The following is a 22,945-nucleotide window of genomic DNA, read 5'->3' on the forward strand; positions in this document are numbered from 1 at the left end:
AGGCTATTAAAATAGCAAACAAAACATAAAACCCTAGCCCACAAACAAAGCTCTCCCTGGTTTGAAAAAAAAAAAAAAAAAAAAAAAAAAAAAAACATCTTTCTCTTGCCTGCAATTGCGTGAATGTCTCCCGTTACCTCTAATGGCTGCTCCCTGCCACAACTTCCCCAGCTGCGAGAGGCACACTGCACTCCTTGGGGCACTATGTGCACAATTACCATCTTCTACTGGGGCATCTGGTTCAAGCACAAGCAGAAAGGAGACTGCTTCCAATGCTGACATCGTGATGCACATGTGCTAAACACAAAAGGAGGACCCCAGCTGACGTTCTGCTCCCCTTTCCGTACAGGCTTTTCTTGTTCTTTTTGTGTAGGATGCAGCTTGAGGAATACGTTTTGTTGTGGAGGTTTTATACCATGTAAATAATGGATATTGCTTATGTACCGATTATGTCAAACCCAGCTGTTTACCTTTGCTACAACTGCAATTATTTTAACAGGAACAGTAAAAATAAATTGGGGAGAAAAATAACAGGAACTTTCCAGTTTGGTTTTCAAAACAAGAGTGCTACCAAAAGCGATCTGACCTCAGACAAGTCACGTGCAGCCACCGATCTTAAAAATCAACTGAGCTTCTCCATGCATAGAGAACAGACCGCTCTGTGGGGTTCTGTGCAGGAACAGGTTCCAAAGGGTTCAGAACTTGGCCCAGACACATCTTCCTGGATTACCATAGCCTGCTCCAGCTGGGGCAGCACCTGGACACCTCCAGCAGCTGAGCCACAACCTAATGCTGACACCCAGCAGGCAGACAGGGTACAGAGAGGCCAAGAGCCAGATGCATGGACCGTCATCTCTCTGCTCTCCAGCAGGTTCACTTGTCTCTTGTCCAAATGCAAAAACACCAGGCTGGGCTCAATATTTCTTAAGGGACCTATCCCAAGAGCATGGAGGCAGCACCGCGAGGTCTCACAACATGGTAAGAGCAGAACAAACTTGGCGGAGGGCCAGCTCTTAATGAGGCACTTAAAACCAAACCACTTCATGTGTTCACATCAGGGTATGCTCCATGGAAGCAGCACCTTTGCCAGCTCCACACCTCACTGACAGAGATGAGCTGCCCACACTTCCACCAGAGCAACTCCCGACCTCCCAAAATGCTCTCTCAGAGGAGAAGCGACAGCCTGGCTATTCATCTTTGCTTCCTACCACTGCTGGCTTGATGCCCAGAACAGAATTAATTGCCCTGGCTTGCAGGAGCGGACATCCAACTGGACGGCGAGTTTCTGTCTCTGGAGAAACCACAACTTATCCAAACTCCCCCAGGACCACAAGGAATGACTCAGGCATCTCCAGACATGGGAACATATGGCTGTAGTCAACAGCCACGATGGGAAAACACACCAGGCAACCCTTATCCTCGCTTCCAGCACAGGCACAGCTTAAAGTTCCTCTGCAACTGTGCAGATGCAAAGCCCCTGCCATGAAGAATGCCTGAGAGACCAACATGGCATGAGCATGCACGCTGCGTTAGCGCTCAATTAGCAGCCCCGTTGATTTAACAGAGCCATTGGCTTGCATAATTGATGCTTGTGATGGGCAGGTTGGAGGAGGAGGGCAGGAGGGAAGTCAGATGGTCTATCAGTCCCCATCACCAGCATCCAAAGGCCCCATCTGGAGTATGGAGGGGAAAGCACCACTGAACAAACAGACCAAAAACAGTGCTTCCTCAAGATAGTGGGGCAGAGCTGGGCTTTCTCACAGCACTGGTACTGCCCCCACTTACCCCTTGTACTGCAAAAATGCCCAGAGCCCTGCCACCCAGTTCATGGAAGGCACTTGTCCAGGGCAGCTGTGGACCCGGGTCACATTTATCCTTTCTGAAGAACAACCTCATAAAGAAAAAAACTGTAACAGATCTCTGAGCATTTAAATGCATTTCCATAACTATCCCCAGAGAGCAGCGCTTATGAAGCAGGAACAGAGGCTGAGAGCACCCATTAGTAGCAAAAGTATTCAATAAAATATATTAAAAAAAAAAGACTGGAAGTTATTCCCAGCCAAGGATTGCAGGCACAGGTTATTCCTTTCTGCCTGCTTCTCTGGGAACAGCAGCAGGTTGGGGGATCATGTGCTGCTTGGGACAGGGAGCCAGCTCAGGACCCCACGACAACCCCATGCAGGTGGCGTAAAGCAGTGCTTGCTGCAAGGGGAGCAGGTGCAGCAGGTCCTCACATCCACAGTCTTAAAGGTGACAAAAGGAATGACAGAAACCCTGGCAAAGCACCAGCACACCTCCATCCATCCATCCATCAACCCCATGGCAGCTAGAGGAGGTTTCTGCAGCTGCTTTCACCAGTTTTAGAAGATGCTTGAACTGTTTTCATCACATGGCAAATCAAATGACTTTTTGTTTGTTTCCATTCACTCAACATTTTGGCAAATTCCTTAGCTCTGTGCTGTGCAGAACAGTTCTGCTGGAGGACCATGGCGATGTGACCCTGCTGTGTACCTGTCATTGAGCTCCCACGTGGGAGCTGCTTGCTAGAAGAGGAAAATCCTTTATCCCACTCCCCTTCCCACAGACACAACCTGCTCAGCCTCCATTACAAACTTCGTCAGGTTCAGCCTTAGATTGGCAGCAAAGACGCTCTCCAGTGCGAAATACAAACCAACAGAAAAGATCAGATCAATTATTTAAAGGAAAAGTGTTATGGATTTTTTTCCCCTAAGAACCACGAGCAATTATTTTTGAGCACACAGATCTTAGCCATTTATTTATCCCAAGAATAAAAGTGGGAGAAAGGGGAAATGATTGCTTTTTCATTATTTGTCACACTGCTAGTACTGAAACAAAGTCAGAGGACTGCCAGGAGATCTTCTTTGATCCAAGTAAGGAATCATTTTCAAACATTTCAAACCCACAGGGAAAAAAAAAACAAAAACAAGTCAAATCTTTCCACCATGATTCTGAAGATAAATATATGAGCAACAAAAGAAATCTTCCTCCACATACAAGATGCTGCCACTCCAGCTGAGTATAGAGGCTTTTAAAAAAGGTTCTGTCAGAGGTGAACCAAAATTGGACCAGGAACAGCCAAGCTTGAAGATTCATGTCATCAGCCCGACATCATTGCTCACAGTGAGTTTTATATACATATATATATATATATATATAAAATATTTTACATCAGGAACCAATTTACTTTTGCTGCTCCACAGAGCAATCATGCCCCAGGACCTGCAGCTAAATGGCTGGAACAGCAAAGGGAGCAGCACAGAACTTTAATGGCTTATGAAATTCAATTGAAATTGATGGTTGGAGAAGGGAAACATTACCACCCTGCCAATTTAACGTCAGTGCACACGGGCACGTACACAGATTTATACATGGACCAAGAAAGGTGGGAGCTCATTTACTGCTTGCTTTTGTGTCCGTGACCCCCACAGCACTCTAGGGAATGAGACAGCACCTCGTACAGTAACTTAAGCAATATAAAAACATTTCAACGTCTCCAGACCTTTTTGTACCAGAACCTTTAATGTAAGAGCCACCTTTTGTGAAAGCAGCAATACATTATTCCAGCCAGTCCCGGCCACTCTGCTGAAAGACCAGGAGCCCTGCTCCATGGTCTCCTCCAGATGGAGCATCGCCTCCCAGCCCTGCCCTGCCCTGCCGCTGGAGAAGACTTGGAATAAACCTGTTTGCAGCTGATGTACTTTTCAAACACAGATCTCTTCTGTTATGAAGCCTGTCTCTGATGAACAATAGAAAAATATTGTTGACAGGGGTGTACTTCTCCACCAACTCAAAAATATCATTTTGCAGAGCATTTTCACAGCTCAGCAGAAGGTGGAAAGAAAGACAATATTATGACTACACAGCAAAGAAAAATATAATTCATTATTATTAGCTTACAGTAGTTTTCTTGTTGGTTTTGGCTTTCTTAAGTGAGGTTTTTCACTAGTTAGAGCCCCAATCTGACTCAGAAAGTCTTTTTCAGGCAAAACTCACATTAATGGAAGATTAACTCGGGTAAAACATTCAGGATTTGGCCAGAACACTTCAGAGCCATGCTCACATTCCCAAGGCACCAACAAGGACTGCCTGAACGCTCATCCTTTTGGCACTTCCATGCACACGATCAACTGGGCACTTTAGGGCCCATCGCAGGGAAGAAAGAGCCAGACCAACACCACATTCAGCAGCTGGTGGCACATGGATGCTGCTGCCCTGCAGACACTAGGAACGGCCGCATCAGTGCCTCCGTTGGCACGGGGCTGGTGTGGGCACTTCACCTAGCCACAGCCCCGCTGCACTGCACCAGCTGATCCATGGAAGGCTTCAATGTGCAGATTAATTATTATAACCTTTAACTGAGCTAATGTAAGCATCATATGTTGCTAATTACACAATGCAGGGCAGGAGGAAAATATTGTAAATGAATTTGACTCCTTAATCTAATCAGGATGACAAGTTGCATTTTAATTACAAATCGTCGTGCAGCAGCAAAGCATCTGCTGCAATTCAGTGACCCCAGTCCCAGAGCAAAGCCCCATCATGTCTCATCACCGTCCCAAACACCAGGCAAAGCCAAGCCAGTGTTACCCCCAGCTGGGGACAGCAGAGCATCCACCCACAGACAGCAGTGACATGCCACTGGTGCAGAAATGCCCACCCTGAACACCCCTCCCTGATGACTCCTTGAAGTGAGGGCTCCTGCAGGACACCTTCGTGCTGGCCACATTCCATCTGTAAACTGCTGTAATGCAACACCATCTCACCACGTGGAGGCAGATATCCTTGTGAATATCTCTGACTCACTGCCTGTCAATTCACGTAAGCAAGAAGCAGGCAGCGCCTTTGCAGCCTGTTTCCTCTACGTCCTCACAGTTAAGGGGAAAGAAAAAATGAGAAATGCAGTAAAAAAAAAAAATAAAATGAGATTACAAAGAAAAAAACACCACTCCTGGACTTTCTCATCTGAGGTAGTGCCTGGAGCAAGTTTTTACAACCAAATTAAAATCCTTGAATATAGTGGGTTTTAACGGAAACACTGATATAGCCAAGCAACTACAGCACGGGAACGCACCTGCATAATGCATCACCTTGAGAATGCGTTACTGTGAGAGACGTGAAGATGACAATGTTCACCATCCAACGGTACCTGCAGCAATCAAAAACATCCACTTGCTGATAACTCTGCTGGTAATTAGAGAGTTTCAGGAAGAAGAGAAAATCCCTGAAATTTTATGGCAGATACAGGCTACCCAAAAAGCAAAAGGCAATCTATTTGTCTTATATTATTTTTCAATTTGATACAGTTTCTATTTGTCAAAATGAACTTTGGAAAAAAGAAAAAGCACTCTGAGCACATTAATGAGCTTCAGATTTTGCCAGTTATCTACATTAAAGAAAAAAAAAAAAAAAAAAAAAAAAAAAAAACCACCAAGGGGCTGATTACTGTGAAATGATCTTAGGTTTCTCCCACTAAGTGGACAGATGGATTGCTACTTTCACGACTTCTTTTCAGCAGGGCTGAATTCAGCTGCTGGCAGGGGGTACCCTCCCAGCATCGTTTCTCTCCTTGTGCTTGCTGGGGCAGTGCAGAGACCCCTGAGAAGGCACAGGGCACAGCAGCCTCAAAAGCACCGCAAGAGCCCCAAGACAGGGGGAGGAAAGTGTCCAGGGATGCCACAGCCACAGCACAGTTGTCGTGCCACGGGTGGTGGTGGTGAAACCAGGGGTAATGCCACCAGTGCCAGCCAGGCCCAGAATGAGCTTGTCAATATGGCTGTAGAAAAGCTGGAATTTAAGGGGTTCTTGCCAGGCAATAAGGAAATAAAATTCATTGGTAAATGCACGCTGTTTGCCTAAATATTTTTAAAAGATAAATTTTACAAGGGGAAAAGCAAAACGCTTGGTGCCAAGCTTCAGCCCTACAGCCCTAACCCTAATTCCCAGTGGTGAGCAACTCAGGAACAGCCACAAGTGCTGTGGGGCTCCAGCCAGCAGCCGCTGCATTCACAGCCCCTCACTCTCAAAGGCGAGACAGGTGGGGAGGGGAAGGGCTGGGAAGAAGCCCCTCATTGCGCAGGGAAGGGCACTGCTTACCAAGAAGTGCTGCTTTAGGAACGTTCCTGAGCAGACGCTGCCCCATGTGCCTGCTGCTGGGCACTCTCCCACTGCAGCTGAGGGACTGCGCCACCTCTAGGACAAGGGATAGAAGAGGAAATGCTTGTTTTGATCCCAGGACACAAAACCCCAATGAAAACCAGCTCCCAGCCCCAGTAATGACTAAGCATGGAGTCAGGCGGCAGCAACACACTCCAGAATCTGCACCAACGCCGATGCCATGCCATACAAAGAAGCCATTTCTGAAGAAAAAAAAAAAAAAAGCACAGCTAAAACCAAGGACCTGATTGTGCATCACGCCACTCGAACCACCTGTCAGTGCTGCCACAAGTGTCCCATCCGTCCATGTCTCCAGACAGCGACATATGGGTAAATAATCATTCATGTACGGATACATGCCAACCCACCTCTGTTCCGCTCTCAGACACACCTTTCACAATAGCCCCTTACTTTAACCCTAAATTATTTGCTCATCTTCAGGGGGAAGCAGACAGCAGAGGAAGAAGCAGGCAATTCCCTGTGATCTGAAAGCTCACTTTCTAAATCAAATCAATTTTTCTAATGTAATTTGCCTAATCTAAATCACTGACCCATGCATTTTCTCACAATCCTCTGACAAGGGCTGCACCAACTGAAGCAAAACTAAAACACTTCAACCAGACCAATTCACTGAAGTCTTCAGAGGAATTTTTTCACTGCTGTAATTAATTCTTTAAGTACCACAGTGGGATGCTCTGAATTCAAATCCAGTCCAAGGAGTAATGATTATACTAATGGGAGAAGCTGTGCAGTAAATAAATGCAAGTGGCCTGCTGAAAGAGATTGCTTTCAATAGGAGGCTGCCACTCAGGGAGATAACCATGTTCTGGGGATAACTCAGATGACGAAGCCCCACATCACCAGGGCCTGATGAGCAGCCCCAGACCCACACACGTAACTGGGCATTTCGGCAGACACCAACTAGAACCAGGGCAACTCTGGCTCCCAGCCACACAGCTCCACACAGCATTGGTCCTGCCCCACATCAGGAGCACCCCAAGAACCACAACACAGCAGCAGCTGCTCAAAAGCCTTAGGCCAAGGCCACAGGAGGGCTGGCAGCGACCACAGCAAAACAGAAGGCTCAAGGCCGCAGTTTGGGCTGAAGGAGCCAATACTTGCCAAAAGTGATGTGCCAAGGGCTGGCAGCAGACATCAGTGACCTTATTACAACACCAATGGTGTTGCAGATGTGGATGGTTCTGCCATGGAATAAGGTTTGAGAGAGGGACACGTGGATTTTAAAAGGGTGCATCTGAAGAACAGCTCCGCAGCATAGGCCCTGGAAAGACGTCCCCCATCCCCTCAGGCTGCCCGGCTCCATCAGGCCAGGGACGGAGCCTTTGCTTCCAGCAGCAAACATCAATTCCATCTCTCCATTTCTGCCTAACACTTCCCACAACTATTTTAATGCGTCTGATCCAGATCAAACTTGGCAAAAGAAACAAGCGTTAACTCAGTCCTGTCCATCCCCGCCCTGACTGTTAACACAACTGGCTGTCTTCAACATAGCCCCAGAGCCCATGTCCACCCCACCACTCTGCTCCCCGGGCCCACAGGGCTTTGGGCACGGTGCTGGCTCCTCGCACACAGGACAGGAGCACAGGCTGCAGCCTCCACAGCACCAGCTCTCTTTCCCACATCCCTTTGAGATCTACAGATGGAAAACTAAAGAATGGTTAATCATAAAATTCATGCTGTCTTCTGTTTTACTTGCATTTTCTTTTTTTTATATTATAGAGATGAACTTTTTTTTTTTTTGCACCAATAAACTCATGCTAATAACTTTCAGTGGGCTACTCCTAAGCAAAAGACAGGAAATGAGTAACAGCTGCATTAAAAAAAAAAAAGGAGGAAACCTTTGAATATTAATTCTCATATCTGTCAGAGATGAGGATTTAATAATGTTAGTAACTAAGCTACTCCATTATTTCCAAACACCTTGGAGGAGAATGTCTTTGTGCAAGATGAATTAGACAGTGTGACTGTAGCTGCCTTCTTTGCATCTTCAGAGCTCATCTTCACATGCATTTCAAGTCCCTGCCCTTTATTCTCCAAATAACCTCCAACTGTAAATGAATTTACATCCCAGCTTCTCCTCCGTTACCCACCTGTTTAACCATTTGTCCCCATTTCGCAGATTTGCCTGACTGGGGGGTTCAGATGGGCGATGAGGATAGAAAGTTGTGGATTCAGGTCACCCAACAAGCGATGGAAGAGGCAGAGAAGAAGTGTAGGCGGAAGACGGGAGAGGTCTAATGGTCTGCAAAGCACTCTGCCAAGGAAGCGGCAGAAGCCCTGCTGCCTGAAGCACTGAGCACCAGCCGCGCAGGAACTGCCTGTACCCGACCGAAGATAGGAGGAGCGGGGTATTTCCCAGTGCTTGCAGCTCTCACTCCCATGATGTGGGGACAGCTGAGGCACTCTAGCCTTTGAGCCTGCCCTGACAGAGCTCTGGTGCTGCTGGAGAGCTTTTACCATCCTCTGTTTCGATGATGAAAAGCCCATTTCATTGCACGGGCATGCATTTTGTCTTTTTTCCACCCCGTGGAAGACAACCATGCTTCTTGTGTTTAATGGCCATCTGCCCCCAGTTCTCAAAGTGCCCTTGAACCTGGGCATTTCAGGCTGCTGTGGTCCTGTGGCACTGGGGGACAGAGGCGCCGGGGGCTGACAGCTGCTGCCTCATATCAGCCTCAACATGCCCTGAGCACATGACCAGACCGGGTACTTCCAAAACTTGTGTCAGACTTGCTCCTGTTTGAACCAAGAATAATAATAATCAGCCAAAGCCAGTCAGCAGCTACTGACTCTCTACTGAGTTTCTAATTATTGCTTGTTGCATTGAAATCAGCTCAAGGGTTCCCTTTTAGGGTACATGGACGTTGTCATTTTGGGGTGCGAGTTTTATCCATTCCATGATGCAGCAGCAACGTTTGCTCCAAGAGCTGCGGCATCCATTAGCAGCACCCTTTCCCCACCACAGCAAAGGTCTCACTGCTAAGCAAAAGCTGTGGCTAATTGACAACAGCTCCTAAACTGAGAGATAAAATAGTTGTGTCTGTCACTCACGTGAACAGCTGGCTTCAGCAGCCTGACTACTAAATAATGTAAAATGGTTCATTCTTCTGACTCAGGGAAGATCCTTTGAGAGGAATCAAAGTCTCTGGTGCTACAGAGCCATGCCCTGATCATTCCTGCATCTTAAAAATCTAACATTGCTCATAAAGTTCATAAATAACATAAACCTTGTTCCTCACACTGCTCTCCCAATCAGAGCAACTGGATTTAAATCACCTGCTGGCAGGTTTATTGGAGGGCCCACAAGCAGATAAGGTCCTGTGCACCAGCCCTCTGCACTTAACAGAATATAAATCTCTGCTTTGCCATCTGTTTTTGAGATGCTCCCATACAAGCAAAACAAAACAGAAAAAGAATCAAAAAAAAAAAAAAAAAAAAAAGACCAAAGCTATCTGCACTTCCAGTATCCAGAAGGATTTTATTTCTTGGGTAACGAGGATGACATTTCTCCCATCTCTTGCAAAAATGCTTTTGCTCTCCAGACCATTTCCCCCAGAGCTCCCAGGGCAGGTGGGCAGCCACCCTCTCCCCATGCTGGGGTTCCAGGGCGCATCATGCCAGGAAGATAAAAACATGCCCGGGGCCCAGGGCACAGCAGCTCTCCAGGGCTGCTTGATGCTGGTACGGCAAGACAAGGAGCACTGGTTCCTGCCCAGTTCTATCCCCTTCTTGAGGTACCCCCTTGCTTAGCCCTAACACACACACACACACACACACACACACACACACACAGAGACACACAAAAAAGTCAGGAAAAAAAAAAAAAAAAAAGTTCAAACGCTACCCTTCATTTTTCTCTCCTCGCCTGAAGTTGCAGGAGACCAGATAGGATGTAATCACCACTTTTAAAGTCATCTCCTATGGCAGTCACATTGATTAAGTGAGGAGGCTGGGCTGCATTGAAAGTTGAACAAACTTTTCTATGAAAGATGATGTTTACATTGCCTCTCAATAGCCTGCTGAAATATGCATCTCTAACACCATTTCATCACCAAAATTTGGGAAGAAAGTGTTAAAAAAAAAATAAAGGAAAAAATAAAATATGCTCGAATCTGGAGCACACCATAAATTCATGAAGCTTTCTGAATGTTGTCAGAAACAAAGCACGTTTATGTAAACAGAGAAAAGCTGAAAATGCACAGCAAGATAATTTCTCAACAGTGTGGAAGAAACATTAATATTGACACAGGACCCGAGTCTGCAGCCCAGGCAGCATCCCACCAGGCAAGGTGCTGGGCACACAGGTAAGTGCCCCAGACCTCTATGGTGGGGAAACAGGAGTACCCAGAACAAACCAGGCATGAGGCAATCCCTGCCCACCCCTGTAAGTTATCCAAGGCCTCTTTGCTCACAATTTCTGCCTGCCCATCCTCACATGGAAACAGCTTCCTCTGGAATGCCAGCTGGGAGGCTCCTGACAGCATGCAATTTAAACACCTTTTACAACACCCAGAACACTGCATGGCTGCTCATGCTCCCAAGCCTCCGTGGCACTCAATGCCAGCCATGTGGCGGCCGCAGCCAGGAACACGTCTCATTGCAGCCATGCAGTAAGTGCTAATGCTGAGCCAGCGAATCAAGTCACTGCCTGGCATTAACAGACATCAGTTACACCAACGGGGGAGGAGGGTGAGGGGGTGAAGTTTGGTGAATTCAACTCACAGAGCAGACTATTTATTTCCACAGGTTGGCTCCTCATCCAGTGAGATGCTTCCCAGGGTTTTGGTTTGTTAGATTGCTGCCTACCACCTGCCCCAGCCACCCCTACCCCAGGTCCTCAGGGTGGCCACCAGCATAGGTCAGTGGGACTTGCCTCAATGCTGCAGGTAGGCAGCAGCACCCTCCACCCGATATGCAACAGGTGTCAGGAAAGCCATAACTAACGTGGAGAAGGGAGAGCAGTGCCACCTGCTCATGGTGTCCCACAGCACCAGAAGCAGCACGTGAAGTGATGGGCAAGCTGATAAAAGCCCCAAGAGCAGGTACGCAACACACCATCTGCTGCAGACACCCAACATCTGCCTGGGCTCAGAGGGTAAATAAACATACGATGGCAAACCCATCACAGCAATCAAGTGAACAGATGCCATCCTGATTTGGGAGTCCTTCCTGAGACGCAAACCATGCCAAGGTCTCGGTGCCCCCCACAGCCCACCTTGGGCTTGAACCTTCCTCCCCATGCTGAGCTGCTCCCAGCACGGGGATAATAGCGCTCGGAGCTCCCATCACTGCCAGTAATAAAATACAGCAAATTAATTGCATTCAAAACAATTGATTTGTTTTTTAATGTAACTATTTTGGCATCCAAACCCCAGGAGACTCTATTGATCAGCCAAAGAGCCAGGTGTCAGCGAGTGGAGCTTTGCAACCAAGCCTGACAGACTGAAGAAAACAATCAAAAACCAACACGGTGAGCGATGGGGACTTTCCTCTTTCAAACATACATAGGAGGCTGCAGCACCAACAACGGGGGATTATGAAGCATAAAAAGCTGTGCAGGGCAGGTCACGGCTGCCACCTGCTTTCCCAGGGAGTCCGATGCCGATCACAGCAGTGATGCACGAGCCCACAGCAGCTTCACTGCCTTCAGAGGAGCTGCTCCAGATTTACACTGACGGGAAGTAAAATCAGAATATGTGAAATGTATTGCTGGAATAGACGCTGGAGCACTACAGAAATTGCAGACTCCTCCCCTGACCCCGCTACCCCACCACATCACATCGGGTGGAACAGTCACTGGATAAAACACTGAAATCCGCACTGATGAGGAGAAAATAACCTACATTTTCAAGTTTGTATGATCACATTCTGCCAACCTACGGCACAGCCAATAGCACAGGTCTCTCATTTTCTGTTCCCGAAGCACCCCTGCACAAGGGGTGTTACGTAGAACCTTGGGGGGGCACACAATGAAACAAGCGTACCGCCTGTCCTCCTGCAGCCCCCCAGGGGTCAGAACACGACCCTCTACTTCCTTCTTGTGCACACATCATGGTGGCTGCCACAGCCCAGCTTCGCGCACAGGCAAGCCACCCAGCTCGCCCCCCAGATGCCAACCCACGCAGCCCCAGAGGCAGCCCCACCGCCAGCCAGGAAGGCGGCCAGGAGCCCTGTCCAGCTGCCAGCAGCAAGCAGGGGCCTGCTGCCACCAAGGCGCATCCTTGAAGCCAGCCCCAGGCTACCAAGTGCACGGCGCTCTCCCTCTGCTCGCAGGGGATTCCGGGACAGCGAGTGATCTCTTAGTTGTGCCTTCAAAGAGCTGTTCTGGGGGTCTGATGGGTCTGGGGGTCCACCTCCACAGAGCAGGGAAGGGAGAGAAGGCAAATAAATGGTGAAAATCGCAAGTGTCCAATGTGGCTGTCTGTGCGAGCAGGGAGCTTGGAGCTGGCAGCCCCACTCTGACGCAGGCAGTGGTCTCTGCAGCCACCTGGGTCATGACGCACTCCACTAACCCCAGTGTCTGGCAGGGACACTGCCTGGAGCATGCCATGGGTGGGAGCATAGCCCCAGGCCTCCCAAACCCCTTCTCCTGCTGCAACCCATGCTTGGGGAGGGACAGGACAGGGGCAGCAGCAGGACACGGGATGCCACAGTCTGGCGAGGCAAAGCCCAGCGACAGTCTGGCAATGTGCAGCACGAGCTGCAAGCTTGTGGCATGCACGCTGAGCACAGAGGCACTCAGAGAGCAGGGGAGAGGGACGGGCATGGCGGCAGGTTTGCAGCCACAAACTGTTCCAAAGTGGGTTTCCATATGTGTAAGCACTCGGAGCGCTGGAAGAATTACACCCACAGCCTGATCTCACCATGGTAGCTACCCACACAGGAGGAGAGGGGAATATCAGAGAAAAGATTATAATTAATGTGTCAAAGCAATAAAAAAAATAAAAAATGTATTCGTTTGCTGCTCTTAACTCCCTCCTCAACTAAAAGCAAAGGCTTCACCGAGCACAGGGCATCGCGCTGCCCACGCCAAGCCCCTGCCCTCATGCCCTGTGCCCCGCTTCCAGTTTCTACACATGCCCTTAGAAGTGCTCCCCCATCGAGGGACAAGCAGGATGAGGACCCCTTTGTCCCCCATGCCTCCCAGGGGGATGCTTCTACCCTCACAAACCGCTTCTACGGTGTCCCTGCAGAAACCCTTCCCCAAATTCTTCCTCCTTCCCCCTGCGCCCTCACGAGGACCCCCAGCCGCCGCCAGCATCCCTCCCACGCCTCGCTTTTTTTTTTTTTTTTTTTTTTTTGCTTCCCCCCCCCTCCCCCCCCCAAAAAAAAATCTTCGCTTTTCAGCGGATCCGTAAACCCACCACCAAGTTTCCCCAGCAGCCCAGGGCCAAACGCGAGCGGCGTCCCAAGCAGCAGCAGAGGCGAACGACTCGCTGAGCAACTCCAGCCCCGGTGCATCTTAATTAATTGGGCTTTAACAGCCGCTTTTTATTACCGCCAATAGCCGCGGGCACAACGGTCCCTGCGGCGGCTTCCCCGGGTACCGTAGCCCCGGGACCCCCACCGCAGCCGAGCTGAACCCCGTCCCGTGTTCCCCCCCCCATCCCCTCTCCATCCCCAGGGCCTGATCCTACCCCTGCCAGCCACGGAGCAGGTTTAAGGCTCCCGTTCCGCGAGCATAAATGTTATCCCCGGGGAAGGGGGGAGGGATAAAATTAAAAAACAAAAACAACAACAAACAAAAAAAAAAAAACAGCAGAGTTTTCGGGAAAATTAAAGGGGGGGGGGGGAAGAGGAAGAGAGGGGAAATAAAATAAAAAAGTGGAGGTTTCGGGAGCCGCGCGGGGTTACCTTGGCACAGGAGCAGCAGCGGCGCCAGGAGCAGCGCGGGGCCCCGGGAGAGCATCCTCTTTGTTCCATGCCCAGCAGTGGGCATGGTGCTACTGCTCTTCGGAGCGGGGCGGCTGGCGCCGGAGGGGGGGGGGCCGGGGGTGTCGCGGCGGAGCCCGGAACCACTCCCCCCTCTGCTGCCCTCGGCCGGGAGCCCCGTGGAGGTGCCGGGGCTGGAGAGAGGGGGGTCCGGGGATGATGGGGGTGGGGGGGCCATGCGGGGACACCCCTCGCTCACGGTCGCCCCCGCAGCATGGCAGCCACCGCACCCCCGCCCCGATCCCGCTGCCCGGGGGGCGGGCGCGGGGCTGTGCGGCTCAGCCTGGAGGGGGTTGGCTTTTGGGGGAGGGGGAATAGGTTTTTGGGGAAGGAAGGGGGGGGCAGGAGGGGGGGGCTCCGGTGAGGCCGTCCCGAGCCCCCCCCCCGGAAGTTTCTCCCCGCTTCCCCCGGGGGGTGCCCTGACCCGGGGCGCTGCAGCAGACTCGGGGGGGTCTCGGCCGCCCCACTCCCGGCTCGGAGCGGCGGCGGCGAGGTGCGGAGCGGAGCGCAGGGAAGAGCGCGGCTCCCCCCTCGCGGCCGCGGCCGTCACTGCGCGGAGCCGCCGGGCTGGCGGCGGGGGGTGCGCAGGTGGGAGCGGAGGGGGCAGGGTGCTCGGGGGGGGGGGGGGCAGCTGTGTGCGAGGGACGTGCAAAGGGCCGTACAGAGCACGTTGCAAAGGGGCGGGCAAAAGGTTTTGCAAAGAGCTGTGCAAAGCATGTTGCAAAGAGGTGTGCAAAGTACCATGCAAAGCATGTTGCGAGGGGCGTGCAAAGCCCCGTGCAAAGGGGGTTGCAAAGAGCCGTGCAAAGGGATGTGCATGCAAGATTGCAAAGAAGTCTTGCAAAGGGAGTTGAATAATATGTTGTAAAGGGCTTTGCAAAGAGCTGTGAAAAGCATGTTGCAAAGGACTTTTCAAAGGGGGTTGCACAGAAGGGTGCAAGTTCCAGCTGAATATGAGAGGGCACTTCTTTACTGTGAGGGTGGCAAAGCACTGGAACAGGTTGCCCAGACAGGTTGTGGAGTCTCCTCTGGAGATACTCAAAACCCGCCTGGGTCCCATCCTGCACACCGTGCTCTGGGTGATCCTGCTCGACAGGGAGTTAGACTGGGTCATGTCCAGGGGTCCCTTCCAACCTCGGCCATGCTGTGAGTTGGCAAAGGACATCCTAAAGGGCATGCAGCAGAAACAAAGGGGTGTGCACAGGGCTGTGCAGGGCTGCAGGAGCTTTGCTCAGACACTGCCCTGCAGCAGCACAGACACTGGTGTACTGTTTCCACACCTCAGCCCCGATTGCCCTGAGTGGCACTTGAAGTACAAAGCCAAACACTGCTCGTCTTCCCTAGACCTCTCCCACTGAATACAAAAATAAACCGCTGTCAGAACCAGTGTTTCAGTGAAAAGTAAACCCAGCTCTTTAAGAGCTGGGAGTTGTTACTGTGATCACAATAGAAACAGCTAGGTAAAAAGGAGGGAATAACTTAAAAAAAAATATCCCCTTGGGTTCTTCCAGTTCTGCAAACATGTCTCTGAGTTTGATTTTTCCCCTCCCTGCATAAACAAGCTTTTATGTAGTACTTGCTCTAATCTTGTTTGCCTCCATAACCACTCCTATGAATGTCATAAAAAATTTAAGTTGAATATTTTAGCGCTCCACACAAATGGCAATGTGAACAAATGCTCACCTCTCGTGCAGGAAAGTGAAAAACTGCACCCTGCACCCCTGGGCAGCCCCAGCTCGGTCTGGAGGAACTGGGCCCCTGTGGGTTTGGGGGGATGGGGCTAGAGCAAACCCAAAGATTTGATTTCCTCAGTGTAAAACCAGTCTAATGACAAAAAAAAAAAAAAAAAAAAAAAAAAAACCTAATAATCAAGATTGTCTTGCTGTCTCCTCTTGGCACTGTTGGGCACCATGGGGGTGCCTTTGCAGGAAGTGTGCAAGGGGTGTAAAAAGGGTGTGCAAGGGATGTCCCAGAGCCAGCCACAAGGTTTCCCCCCTGCTCCCTTGCATGCCTGGGATCAGGGGTGCCAGGCCTGGGGGAGCCACCAGCACCCAGGCCTAGCTGCATTGCTGAGCACGTCTTAAATATGATTTTATAGCCTGCATTTGAAAGAAAATCCAAAGTGAGAAATTTTGCAAACTGGGAAAGTGCTGACAAGGAGTGGATCCTGCTTACAGTGCCCAACAGCAGCCCGGAGCCTGCCAGGGCCACAATCTGGGGCTTGCACAGGCAGATCTCCAAATAACAGTTTTCCTAAGGGAGGTTTTCTGTGAAGTTATGCTAGTAGGATGTTGATGCCCTTTCTTTGGGCTGGATTTTGCCCACAGAGGCAACCTGTGGTACAATAGACTTGAGAGACTTTGCAGCATTACAGGAAGCTGTTGTTTGTAACATCACTCAGATGTCAGAAGAGGGAAGATTTCAGGAGCGCCCCTAAGTAAGCAGTGAGGATGAGAATTTTAAAGATGTCTCGATGTATGAGGAGGCAAAAGCCCATCTGGGAGATAAGGAGAGGTAAGGATCTGATTCTTGCAGGTCTGAACTGTGCCGCAGCAAGGGGAGCAAAATCACACCAGGGCTGGATCAGCAGCATGGGGTGCTCGTCCCAGCTCTTCCTCCACTGTCACTCTATAATGATCCCTAAATGATATTTCGGAGCCCTAAATGATATTTCAGAGCCCTGGGGGTGCAATGCTGCCTTTTAAAACTCCCCAGAGCTCCACATTGCCATGCTCCCCTGCAGACGAGCTCATCAGATCAGCATTTACAGCACAAGCCTGCCAGACCTGAAAACAGTTCGGTAAGTCAAAACAACAAGAGTGACACATTAAATTTGTCCTAAAGTTGCTGTTTGGGGGGTGACTAAAGCAACTCTTGAATCCAGGTCAAACTCCACAAACAGGTTTGGCTGGAGGAAAAAACGGTAACGTCTGAATATTTTTGGTGCTTTCGAAGGGAAATGTTTTGGCTTTGGATGTTGAGTGGTGTTTGTAAATCAACTTTAGCTGTTTGAGTACAAGGGAGGAGATAAAGAGAGTAAAATATTGTCATCCCAGCTGGAGAAGCCAGGACCCACAGCACACCTTGAAATTGCAGGGGCTGCATTCCCCAAGGTGTCAGTGCCTCTGTAACATGAAATTCTGCTAGTGTACCTGGAAAAGGCACCAAACACGGGTCCCATCAGCTGCATGGTGTGGGCACCACAACCTGCTGTGAAACCATCACTTCCTGGACCTACTTTGCAGATTTTTATGCTCTATCTAGACCAGGCAAGCCTACAAGACATTGCAATCCCATTATTTAGGGCTCCTTTTAAGAAAACCCAGGCTCTGAACCACCTGCACCACAGTCTTGCGATGCTGCATAGCCAGCATGAGGCAGTAGGGAGCATGGCTCCCTGTGGCGGAGCACGTGCGGGGGTTATGAGGTGATGAATTGCCCTAATTTCTGTTCCCTCTCTTATATATGGAGTGGCAGCTTATGATCCTGAAACATGGGACCAAACTGATGTCAAGGTGTGGGATTCTGCAACTAAAAACGACAAGGTTGCAGTGGGATTCCTTGGCACCTGGCGAGCAATCTCTGAGGCCTTAAAGAGCCGTGTGAGACCACAGTCAGAAATGCGTGGTTTGCCAGACAGTGAGGGAGCTGCGGGCTCGTCCACTGATCCTTCTGCTACACCATCGGCCCCTGCACTGCTACTGCCATCAAAAACCTTTGCTGTTATGCCCCCTGCTGACCTGGACGTGCCTTTTGACCCAGGCCTATTGGCCTTGAAAACGAGATGGATATGCTTTTCTTCGATCTGGGAAGAACGCGATACATAAGGCCCAAAGACCAAGTTGCTTGACAACTTAAAGTGAGACATATTGTTCAAAAGGAATGGAAAATGGAGACTGTTAAGTCATGGAACTTAAAGGATTGTTTGTTACCTTTTCTGATTGTACATATGTATAGGTGTACTCAAGTTTATTAAGTCATGGAATTCAAAGGATTGTTTGTTACCTTTCCTGATTGTACGTATGTATAGGCGTACTTGCATTTAGTATGTAAAGCAATGTATATAGAATACATGTATTTAGAATGTTTGATGTTCATGTGTGCATGTTGGTGGAGGGTAGACTCCCCACACACCCAGCGCTGTTTACTTGCCTTTTATACCTTTTATAAGTATAAATATTACTAGATTCAGATTGAGTTGAGGCTTCATTTATAACACCCCTTCTACCTGTATTTAATTAAATTGGCTTGAGACAGGGCTGAATAGGAGATTGACTGATTTCTCTCTGTGTAATTGAAAAAAACTGTGTGGTGGGGTGTGGTGCTGGGCAGAAATAAGGTGGCTGGCATTGCAGGCAGGTGGGGGCCCTGACTGCAGGGAGAGACAGCAAGGGGCAAGATGAGAGTAAGCCCCTAAAAGCTAGGGTTTTGCTCGCCTGCTGCTGCTAGACAGGGACCCAGCTCAGCACAAAGCAGAAAAAAACAGCCTGCAACCCTCCCTTCCTATGCTTGCCCACCAAAAGGACCAAATTCCTGTTCAGGTGCTGCAAGCAGAAGAGCTGGAGCTTCCGAGAGCTGGTGCCACTGCCAGGGTGGGAAGGAGGAGAAAAGAAGCAAAAGGAGTTAACCTTGGATGACACCCACTGCTTCTCCCATCAGGAAGGCGTTTTGCAGGGCACCAACACAGCTCCCCAGAACAGCAGCCCTGGCTCCTGGATTTGGGGCAGAAGGGGCAGTTTTGAGAAAGGCCCGATCCAGCTCCCATTTCTCGAAGCACACACCTCAAATGGGGCTCACTACTGTCAGGGCACATGGGTGGCTGTGCAGTTCGTGCTGACATGGGCTTGCAGCGCACTTCTTCAGGCAGTGTACACTTTCCTGAGCACATGATCTCTTCTGTGAAAGCTGGCTTAATATCTTCAGGAAAACAACAGAAGCCCTAGGCCTCTTAGAAATTCATATCATAAAGCATCCTTTGATTATTCTTTCTTTATTTTTCCTAATTGCTGGTCATAAAACCCATTTTTAAGGAAATAAATGTGTACAGAAAAAATCAGTTGTGTGCCACAGAGATGCTATTTGCATAATTACGAGGAGCCTGATTTTTATCTCTTAGCTTTGCCAAAATACAGAGAAATGATCTTCTCCCATGTCACAGATGAATCATTTTGTGATGTCCCTGAACCAATCAAAACACCCAGCCCCTTAATTCTGGTGAAACCAGGGTCTGAGGCACATTCACCTGATAGCTTTTATTTACCACTTGGGTGCATGGCCAGTTTTGGCCATGCACCCAAGCTGCGTTTGGGCACACAGCTGGGCACTGACTTTTCCCTACTTCTGTCTGTCTGTCCTTCACCACTGAAATTGCTGGGGAATCCCAAATCTTTTTTCTTGCTGCAAAGCATCACAGACACTTGCCTCCTCTCAGAGCAGAGCTGCTCACTTCAGCTGGCTTCACAGCAGCCAGAGCAGCTGGGGGGTTAATGAGCACCTCGATCCCATCCAGCTGTTCTTTTTACACAGCTTCATCATTACTAAGAATTAACTTTGCAACATGAATATGCCATGCCATCACCCACAATCCTCAGTGCCATCTGGACCAGCTTCTCCCTCACCTGCTGGAGGCCATGGGGAGATGCTCAGAGGTGTAAGAAGAGGAGACAGCTGCAGCTGGACGGGCTTCAACGGCGGCCAGATTTGCAGAGTGGCCTTTGCACTGCTCCTGCAGTTGTCATGCATGAAGCAAAGCAGCGATGCGTAAAAGCATGGGGATGGGGCAGGACACAGCCACAGCTGGAGGAGCCACCCCAGGGCAGCTCCAAGCAGCTGGGACTGGGAGTTACATGGAAAACAAAGCCAGTCCCCAACACTGAGCATTTGCTAGAGGTCACTGCCAGGAAAGTTCTCGGTAACTATCACAGCAAAATTGTTAAAAACCAGAGTCTTCACACGTCAGAAATTTATATACACAAAGGATCCACCCAGATTTATTCTCTTCCTTTCACCCATCCCCAGTGATGCTAAAGAACCGCTCAAGGTCATCAGGGGGCTGTTTCAAAGGCTGCCTGGGGCATAGCAGCATCGCCAGCTGCCTGCCTGCAGCTGGCATTTGTTTGTGTTCATATCCACACCGAGGAGTCTGCACCAAGAATATTTTTACTGTAAGCAGCCAGCCCACCGCTCATCTTGCAGCGTGGCTCAGGGGGGTTGCAAGCAGGAGCAATGCAGAGCCCTAAATAAAAGGCAGGGAGATGGACCCACCCTGCTGCTGGCACTGTGTCCCTACCCCAGGCCATTGTCTGTATAAAAAAAAGGATTTTTTTCTCAGCACAAGTGCCAGGCAGGCTGCATCTAGTACCTGGATCTTTAGAAATTCAGGTCTGCCTCTCTAATGAAAAGGAGAGTCTTTTGCCCCCAGGAGCACTACAAAAATTAATGGATATTACAGCTGTAACTACTTGAATCAAATGCAAACCCATGTGTTACATGGCCCTTTTGCAATTTTAGCAGCTTATTACAGGTCTGTTTACATCTGCCCCTTCCTGATCTAAGCCCAGCAGGAATGAAGTTAATATAAAGTGAGCAAAGTAAAGTAGGAGCAGGGATGCTCTGAATAAGACTTGCCCCAGCACACGGGGCATCCCAATGCCCAATGGAGGGACAAAGCCCAGCAAGGACCAGGGGACCCAAGGGGACAAACCCAGCCCCAGCACCCGTCCCCTCAAGCTTGGTAGCACTGGCGCTGCACGGGCAGCGGATGTCACACTGCACAGCAGAGGTGCTGCAGAGGTGCCCCTATGCATTTTGGAGCATGAAGGAGGATTGAAAAGCACCCTCAGGCTTAATAAAAGCACATTTCTGCAGGAGCCCCAGATGTAGGCGTTAACATGCAGCTTAATGAACGTGCCACGCATTGCTTTTGGTAGTAGCTGAAGGGCTGCCACAGCTGCCTGCGGCGTGAAAGGCAGAGTTGTGAAGTTGCTCCTGCTCTGTGCTATCGGCATCTTCCAGCTATCCCCGCTCAGCGAGCAGAGCAGATTGCTGACGCCATCCGCACCCTGTCTGGCAAACACCACTAATTAGAGACGGCACTAAGCTACGTTGCCATGTTGGAGGTACTGTGGAGCCAAAAACCAGCCGGCTGCAGCAGGCGAGTCGTCCTCCAAGCAGAGTGAAGCACTCACCTCTCTCTTCCTACATGCAGCAGGGCCCTGGGCACAAATTTTATGAGTTTGCATTTACAGACCACCTGTAATCCATCTGGGGGGCAGTGATGGGTCTTACAAGGAAGGGTTGATGGTTTTGAGCACATCCCCAGCTCCCCACCAGCTCCATACTTGCAGCACGGCTGGGTTTTGTGAGTTACTTACAGGTAGTTGTGGTCTTCAGGTGTAATATTTTATTGTGTTTTCATCAGTCAAATGCAGGACGGAATCCCAGAGAAATCAAGGTCCGAGGCTGAGTCCTATTAATGCCACGGCTTCAGTTTGCTCAGGAGCAGCGGCTGAGTTTCTCATCACTGTGGTTTAGTTATGATGCGCATGGTGTGCGGGTGGAGTTGTTCACACCAAATAATTCTTCCTGCTTCTGTAAGTGATCACAGCAAATCCACCAGCCCTTACAAGACAAGAGCTTCCACTAAGCAGCTACGTAACAGGAGCAGGTCTGAGAGCTGTTTGGCAAAAGGCAAGGGAGGCAAACAAAGCTTTGGGTTACCCTAAGATCTCAGAAAAAAAAGAAAAAAAGAAAAAAAAAAAAAACACCATGAAGGGCTGGATGCCTCCAGACTCCTATCCCCCAGCTGAGCAGCTCAAACACCTGATGTTGAGACAGCTGCAGCAGGGCCAAATAGGCACTGCCACAGGTGATGGGAGTTTAACCCATGCCCAGCTGCCCACCACAGCCCAGCACCACATCCCCAGCCCCATGTATTTTTTCAGGGTGTCATAAAGCTTTTTTTTTTTTTTTTTTTTTTTTTTTTTTTAATTCAGAAGAGATAGAGATGTGAGACCAGAGGCAGCCTCCCTCCTGTCCCTCCTGGCCACTCTAGCAGCATATTTAATTTTGCAGGACAAGGGCTTGGACAGGGTCTGCTGGCCCGGCCCAGCTGCAGGTGCTGCCATGCTCAGCCAGGGCAGCCCCGGTGCTCAGGCTGTGCCGATCCAGGCTCCCAAGCACAAAGCAATTGATTTTTGTTTCTACTTTAACAAATGAGCAGGGAAATGTCCACTACTTAGATCAGGAGATGCTCTGAATATTTATATCATCGTTCACCAATTGAAAAAAGAAAAAGTGCCATAAACGCACATATTTGGTGACCCCATTTGAGTGGCTCATCACGATTAGATCAAGCTAATTGCCAGTCTTGTATTTCATTTGGCAACTTGTTAAGCTAATTGAACAAAATAAAACTAATGAACAGTTATAATGAAGTTTATAATTAGACCATTGGAAAAACTGTGTGAGAATATTTAAGGCATAATGAATGTTTAGGAGGTATGGGGGAACAGGAGCTTTCAGAGACTGATGCCTCTCCTACTGAAATGTTTCTTCCTAGGATTAGAAATACTAGGTGTGTCATCTGCTCCCAAATTATGCCAACGCAGCTTATTAATTACATTAATGCCCTTAATGTGTGTGTGTGGCATTTATAGTGATCCTAAATTCAGACTTTAGCCTATTAGCAAAGCAGCTCAGACTTGGACATAGCTCTTCTCAACTCGGCCTTTGTGATACAAACCAGATCTCTGTTGAGACAGGTTTATAATGCTAGAAGTGGAAAACAGGCTTGTGGTATGGATGGAGGAGTTCATGA

General features: G+C 49.4%; 1 protein-coding gene across 1 annotated transcript in view; it reads right to left on the reverse strand.

Annotated features, from left to right (window-relative positions):
* TMEM132B (transmembrane protein 132B) overlaps positions 1-14,134 on the reverse strand; it is a gene marked incomplete at both ends in the record, with an annotated part of 259,315 nt that extends 245,181 nt beyond the window's left edge. Inside the window, one exon of the mRNA XM_082773713.1 lies at positions 14,050-14,134. Within this exon, the coding sequence (XP_082629839.1) occupies positions 14,050-14,134 (85 nt within the window). The remainder of the gene's footprint in view (positions 1-14,049) is intronic.
* Between the last annotated feature and the right edge of the window lie 8,811 nt (positions 14,135-22,945).

The sequence above is a fragment of the Aythya marila genome (assembly GCF_965140915.1).
Source record: "Aythya marila genome assembly, chromosome: 17".
Taxonomy (NCBI): domain Eukaryota; kingdom Metazoa; phylum Chordata; class Aves; order Anseriformes; family Anatidae; genus Aythya; species Aythya marila.